Genomic DNA, 7997 nt, shown 5'->3' with positions numbered 1-7997 from the left:
TGAAGTTTATTGGATTTACAGAAAGTGTCCAATAATTGTTTGGTTAATTGGTGAAGCTGATTGTAAAAACAAAGCTCTCTCTTTAATTTACCGGTCGATCTACGTCCCTACCCTCACCTATGGTCACGAACTGTGGGAAGTGACTGAAAAGAACGAGATCATGGATACAAGAAATGAGCTTCCTCCGAAGGGTGGCTGGCCTCTCCCTTAGAGATAGGGTGAGAGGTTCAGCAATCCGTGAGGGGCTCAGAGTAGAGCTGTTGCTCCTCCACATCAAAAGGAGCCAGTTGAGGTGCTTTTGGCATCTGACAAGGATGCCTCCTGGGCACCTCTTGGGTGAGGTAGCCTATTGGCCTGAGTGCCAGGTCTGTCCAGCATCTTCCATCATCATCCACCACCTGATCTAACTCACACAGGTGGTGATCGGTTGACAATGTAATTATGTTTTAAAATTAAAAAATTGACATGAGATTTTCATAAATTTTGGAAATTCTACAATTCTGTTATTAATTTAAAAATGTTGTTGTCACAAAATATTTGAATTTTATTTCTGATTGTACTTATGTTTTCCTCTTATAGAGCTGCTGACGTAGGTGTGACACCAAGATGGATGATGCAGACAAGATCGTGAATAAAATCTTCTCATGGATGGATCTACAAAAGGACAGTGTAGACAAGTTGAACGAGCTAGCCAGTGAATTGGAGGAACAGCAGAAGACTATTAATGTCACTAAAGTTGTCGGGAGCTCAGTGTCTGTGGGTGGTGCAGCTGCCATGACAGTAGCAGGTGTAGTAAGTGTTTTAACAGGAGGACTGTCGATACCTTTGTTAGCTGGAACAGGAGCAGTGGCATCAGGTCTCGGTTTGGCTACTAGTGTGGGTTCTGATGTTGTTGGTGCTGTCTTATCAAGTAGGACTATGAAAGAGGCCCAAAATATTTCAAAAAGCCTTGATGATCTTACAGCAGAAATCACAGCACTCATGGAGTCCCTCTTAACAAAAGCAACAGGCAGACAGCAACGGGGTAAAAATGTTTCTCCAGAAGAATATGTGAAGGAGGCGATCTTGAGAGCAATGGCCAAATGCAAGGGTTTGATATTAAAGGAGAAGGACAGTTTAATCAAGCTGTTATCTCAGCTGCCTCTTGAGAAGATCTTTAAGAACGATGCAGAATCAGACCTCCTCAAAAAGTCAACAACGGAGGTGCCACTGCTTTCAGACTTTGTTACAGGGTTGGTCTCAGAAAAACTCATGAAAAATAAGGTCAGCAAAGCCAATTCCCTGGGTTTAAAGGCATCGACTACAGCAGTTGGAAAAGTGAGTATCAGACAGCCATTACAGTGGGCGGGGTTAAGAAATATGCTAGACCAGAGTATGTTTGTGTTTCCAGAACCACTAATCAGAGCACTAAACAACATACTCAGATGTGAACTAACATTTCAATATAAAATAATCTCAGTGCAGTAAATCCTGGAGCTCTTATTCTTAAATGCTCACTTTCAGATTGGCAGAGGGGCAGTAGGACTTCTGTTTTCGGTTCCTGAGCTCATCGAAAACTGTAAAAATCTGAACAACAATGAGACAGACGCCAGTCGGTACCTGAGAGTGAAGGCTGGAGCAATACAAGAAGCTTACGAAGCCATGAAATCAGAGCTGGATGAAATTGAGTGAGTAAAATGAGAAAAATTTATTATTTCATAGAGGGTGAAGGGCTGTTCTGGAAATATTGTTAGAGGCAAATCAAGGTGCAAGGTGCGATCTGAACGGCCCAGCACCGTAAATACACTGAAATAAAAACCATGCTAGTGCATCAGTAATTGTCAAATGAATTATTTTTTTTATACAGCACTATATCACAACAACAGTCACCTCAAGGCCGTTTTTATATACCCCTACCCTCACTGAGCTGTGAGATGACATGAAAAAATTATGTTTCAACTCAAGAAGCTAACATGCAGCTATATTTCTCTTAAAAACCCAGTAAAATTGTTCTTGTACAGCTGTTTATTAATGGTAATTTTAGAAAACAACAAGATAACATTTAAGTAAAACCCACTACAAATTGATGTTAATTCCACATAGTTATTAATTTTGGTGCTAGTTAAGCAGTATACAGGACACAATGTCATCAAACTGTTAAACTCAGCTAAGTCCAACATTCCGGTAAAGATTTGGACCAGCTTAGCATTGCTTTAGTTCAAGGAAAGTTCATCAGGACTTGACTAACAACATACATTACATTGCAGCATCATAACTTTGTAAACATTTTATTCATACTTAGGGACTTTCAATTCAATTACATTTTATTTATACAGTGCCAAATCACAACAACAGTCACCTCAAGGCACTTGTTGAAAGGTAGACCCTACAATAATTTATAAAGTTTAAAAATCAGTGACAGCACTTTCAGAAAGACATCTATACATTTTGAGAGAAGCCAATTGAGTCTAATAACAGATAAAATGCTGTGTTGAGGCTGTCATTTTTACCATCTACATGGATCTTAAAATCACTCACAATAATGATTTTATAAGCAACGTGAGCTCTGTGTGAACAAGAGTACACTCTGGAAAGTAGACTTTGATGGTGTGACTGTACAGTTACTATACAGTATGGCAGCACTTCATAATGCAGCTTACCTGTTAAAATGTAATGTCCCAGTATTTACCATGTTTTCTTGTGACTTTAGGGTGTAATTATTTTTGTATTTGAAAATACTGACCGCTTCCAAATGGTGCTTAAAATATAAGCACAGTAGAAAAAGAGAGTAACAACTGTCAGTTTTACAGGAAAGTAGAAACATATTAATATCTCAATTTAATCTTTTCAAAGTTTTCAGTAGGGATGGAATTGATAAAAACGTAGTGATTCTGAATACATTATCAATATCACTTAACAATTTGATCCCTTGTTTTTATTCTCATTGGGCTCACACTAAGCAGCACATCGAAGACATTACATTCATGCAAATTGCATGCTGAGTGGTCAAATGTGTGTGTTGGACATAGTTCTCCATGTAGGACAGTGATCGTTGTTGTCACTCAAAAAAAGTAATCACGCATAGTATTACACATATTACACAGAACACTTTAAAAAAGTATTGCTGTACGTTACTTAATTACTCCCAGGAGAAGGTAATTTATTATAATACTCATTATGTTACTTTCGGGTTTTTCCCTAAAATGACCTGAAACACATTGTTGCATAGCTACCATTTACTAATATAAATCTATTGCATTTTCATCTTTTTGTGCAATATAAAATATAGTATGTCTATATCCAAGCTGTAGACTGTGACACTATTTTTCTTCACCTGTGCGTGAACTGAAATCAGCTCATTGTAGCTCAAGTGCAACTGGAACTGATAAGGAAAATCTACAGACATGCTGACAAACAATTCCAAGGAACTGAACAACTGGAAATAATTTCTCGATTCTCATCTATAGTTCTGAATCTCTTTGGGGTATTTAAGGGAAATCTTTCACTTTTAACATTTTAGATGCACAGGATTATTAAGGGTGTGGTCTTATTATGCTGTATCCTAACTTCCCCTTTATTTACTACTATTTAATACTATTTGTTAGTATTCAAACTGTGAAAAGTGAAATTGAGTATCAACTAGAGCTGGGTGATATAAGATTTTTTCATATCACGATATGTTTTTTTCATTTCAGGCGATAACGATATCTATCACGATATAAGCCAAATAACTATATTTGTAAGATTTAAATGTGACGTTGCTCACAAGTAAAATGTGAAATAATCAGCAGCTTGTTTTTATTTAAATATTTATTTCCCATAATAAGTTCAACAGGGTAGATGTACTTAAGGAACATGAGACTTTTTCAGATAAATGAAGGCAAATATTGCAAACTACACAAAAGGCAGCCGCTAAAGTGTTTAAGTTTAAAAATAGAACAAACGAAACACTACTAACTACTAAATCTTAGTTTGTTTTACAGAAGAACAGACAAAACTGACTAACTTTTGTCAATATCAAATAAACTGAGAACTAAAAGGAAATTCTCAATCTCTCCTTGTTGTATAGCTTAGCTTTTCAAACAGTTTTAACAGTTACTTTAGTCTGACAAAAGCCGAATGACGAATTAGCGCTTCCAGTCAGAGACTGAGGCTACGTCCACACGTACATGGGTATTTTTGAAAACGGAGATTTTCCGTTTTCGTTTTAAAAAATAATCCCATCCACACATAAAGGCAGAAATGAAGGAAAACGCTGCTATGAACATGCCAAAGCAGCAGGTGGAGCTAGATTCCTAACCGTGCAGAAATGTTGGCCAATCAGAAGTCTAGAAGCCTCGGTGGGAAAAAGTAAACAAAGCTGGGGCATAGAAGCAGAACCGAGTCGTATGTGTGGAGGGACAGTAACTCTCTGTATATGTAAGCATTTAAACACTGCAGAGAGTAGAATTAACAGTAACAGTATTGTGGAAATTCATTTCACCGAAACAATAACGTGGCGCACAGTGTGACGCATGCACCAGTTTATTGTATTTCCAGACTTGCTTTCGGCACAATTTACAGTGCACACTACTCTGTTTTTTGTCAGACTTGAAATAGCCGAAATACCTTCACACTACGGAACTTCTATGGCTCTTCTGTTCGACAATCTCTCCGGCATTGGAACCATCATCTGTTTTCTCTTCAGTAACCTTCGGTCACGCTCGGTTGATTTTTCTAGTCGGCACACTCATTTCCTCCATTACCCGCTGGCTGCTTCCCAAACAAACACACGTGCGCCTTGGCACTTGTGCTGTACGTAACAAGTCACGCGACGTGACGCTGTGGCTGTGATTGGTTCGGCTCTGCGCTACTTAATTTGGATTGGCTGACCTTTTTTTATTCTTTTCTTTTTCTTTTTTTTTTAAGAGGACAAGAGCGGCGAGGTCTATCGCGATAGTTTAATTTCTCTATCGAGTAAAAGTTATATCGCGATACATATCGTTATCGTTCTATCGCCCAGCTCTAGTATCAACACAATAAGATGTGACAAGTTATCAACAAACAAAACATATCAATTAAATTCTTAATAAAACTGGTGTCAATACAAATATACATGAAAAGCAAATCTAAATGTTAAGACCACTACAAGGACCTGTAATGAGTATTACTAACATTTTCTTAATGTTTGAAGCTAATTTTAATCTTAGACAAAGCTCACTTCTTTCTTTTTCTTTATCGTGAGCCCTACCTTTACTCGCAGTCACTGACAACATATTTATCTAGTTTTGTTCTGATTCTGATATGTATATCAATTTCCTCCAAAGGACAGCATCACAGAGATGAGGTATTCACAGTTAATGTCAAACATTGCCTCACAGTCAATTTCATCCCTTTATGTTTTTCTTTCAGGGCAACGTGTGCGAGGTTAGCTGACACGAAGTGGAAGAAGTACAGAAAGAGAAGCTGTTTGTGTTCATGTGCTTCTTCATCACCATGATATAACCAAAGAGGGATCACTGAATCATTTCTCATGTATGAAAATATGAATGAAAATATGAATAATATTAAGCATCTGTGAGCAAGTGTTCTATAGCCAGTGTGGGGATCAATATATATATTAAACATCTGTCTTTCTTTCATTTTGACCCCAATATAAATTAAATATTTAAAGAAAGTGCTGTGAATGATGAGTTGCCAAGTTAGTTACACTCAACAAAAATATAAACGCAACACCTTTGTTACTGCTCCCATTCCCCATGGGATGGACGTAGAGACCTAAAATTCATTCCAGATACACAATATAACCATCCCTCCCAAACAGTGGTCACAAATCAGTCCAAATGTGTGGTAGTGGGCACATCTGCCATATTGAGATAATACATCCCACCTCACAGGTGTGCCACATCAGGATGCTGATCTGACATCATGAGTAGTGCACAGGTGTACCTCAGACTGCCCACAACAAAAGGCCACCCTGGAATGTGCAGTTTTTTGCGCTATTGGGGGTCTGGGGACCCAGAACCGGTCAGTATCTGGTGTGACCACCATTTGCCTCATGCAGCGCAACACATCGTCACATGGAGTCTATCAGATTGTCAATTGTGGCCTGTGGAATGTTGGTCCACTCCACTTCAATGGCTGTGCGAGGTTGTTGGATATTCGTGGGAACTGGTACACGCTGTCGTATACGCCGGTCAAGCACATCCCGAACATGCTCAATGGGTGACATGTCCGGTGAGTATGCTGGCCATGCAAGAACTGGGACATTCTCAGCTGCCATCTGCCCTGAACAATGTGAACCATGATTCATCCGTGAAGCGCACACCTCTCCAACGTGCCAGACGCCATCGAATGTGAGCATTTGCCCACACAAGTCTGTTACGGCGACGAGCTGGAGTCAGGTCAAGACCCCGATGAGGACGACGGGCATGCAGTTGAGCGTCCCTGAGACGGTTTCTGACAGTTTTTGCAGAAATTGTTTGGTTGTGCAAACCAATTGTTCCAGCAGCTGTCTGGGTGGCTGGTCTCAGACGATCTTGGAGGTGAACCTGCTGGAAGTGGAGGTCCTGGGCTGGTGTGGTTACACGAGGTCTGCGGTTGTGAGGCCGGTTGGATGTGCTGCCATATTCTCTGAAACGCCTGTGGAGACGGCTTATGGTTGAGAAATGAACATTCAATGCACAGGCGACAGATCTGGTTGACATTCCTGCTGTCAGCATGCCAGTTGCACGCTCCCTCATTGCTTGTGGCATCTGTGGCATTTTGCTGTGAGACAAAACTGCACATTCCAGGGTGGCCTTTTGTTGTGGGCAGTCTGAGGTACACCTGTGCACTACTCATGATGTCAGATCAGCATCCTGATGTGGCACACCTGTGAGGTGGGATGGATTATCTCAATATAGCAGATGTGCCCACTACCACACATTTGGACTGATTTGTGACCACTGTTTGGGAGGGATGGTTATATTGTGTATCTGGAATGAATTTTAGGTCTCTACGTCCATCCCATGGGGAATGGGAGCAGTAACAAAGGTGTTGCGTTTATATTTTTGTTGAGTGTAGAAATATATTGTACTATAAGCTCAAGTTATTCACATCCAGATATTTACATATCAATACCTATGATCCATGACTTGCTCCTACATAATGTTTAATGTGTAATCAAAATAGATATCTAATTTTCCTAGCTGATGGCACAATTAGACATTATCAGTATATTTAAATGGACTGATTCTTATACAGTGCTTCTCTACTCGCTCTCTCCATATTCTTAAGTGACTAATAGACATTCATACAGGTAGCCAGTGTTACGGATTCAAATATTGGGGATGGATACGAGAGAAAAAACCACAATAACAACACTGGTCCAGCCAGGTTGAGTCAAACAATGATTTTAATGATCACACGCGTGGGAGATGGACACCGTACGCAGACAGCATCAGATCTCAAAATGGTGGAGCATTGATCAAACTCTTATAGCCTCTAGTTGCCCCCACCTAATCATAAAAGCCTAAACATTCACATGCTTTTCTCTCACACGGCGCCTAAGCTACGACCTTGGCTCCCTGTTTATCTGCTCCTGCTGAGATGGGGCAGAAAACTCCAGCATGTTCTGTTCTCTTCTAATCAGACAAATAAGGCGATGACTCTCTGCGAACAGTATTATTATTATATTATTATTATTATTATAACTCAGCAGTATAATGCATCATAAAACAATATCATTCATTCACAATGAATCAGCAGTCTAATATAATGCAAATCAGTTTAACTAATGCAATAGTTATCACCTTCTTCTAATTCAGGAGAATAATGCAAACTAAAACTACATAATAATTCACAGTCTTTAATTAATAATAATAATAATAATAATGGATTGGATTTATATAGCGCTTTTTTAGGCACCCAAAGCGCTTTACAATACCACTATTCATTCACTCTCACATTCACACACTGGTGGAGGCAGCTACAGTTGTAGCCACAGCTGCCCTGGGGTAGACTGACAGAAGCGAGGCTGCCATATCGCGCCATCGGCC

At 39.6% G+C, this 7997-nt stretch overlaps 1 protein-coding gene across 1 annotated transcript; it reads left to right on the top strand.

Moving 5' to 3' along the window:
• The first annotated feature begins 606 nt into the window (after window positions 1-606).
• On the top strand, window positions 607-5458 carry LOC146635215 (uncharacterized). Its single transcript, XM_085345597.1, has 3 exons — window positions 607-1317; window positions 1504-1667; window positions 5371-5458. Exons 1-3 carry the CDS (start codon window positions 607-609, stop codon window positions 5456-5458), a joined length of 963 nt encoding a protein of 320 aa, XP_085201723.1.
• Window positions 5459-7997: the final 2539 nt, after the last annotated feature.

The sequence above is a fragment of the Diplotaxodon limnothrissa genome, linkage group LG3 (assembly GCF_057381915.1).
Source record: "Diplotaxodon limnothrissa isolate DT_005_m linkage group LG3, D_limnothrissa_male_GT1.1, whole genome shotgun sequence".
In the NCBI taxonomy this organism is placed as follows: domain Eukaryota; kingdom Metazoa; phylum Chordata; class Actinopteri; order Cichliformes; family Cichlidae; genus Diplotaxodon; species Diplotaxodon limnothrissa.
This window is presented reverse-complemented; position numbering and strand designations above follow the sequence as displayed.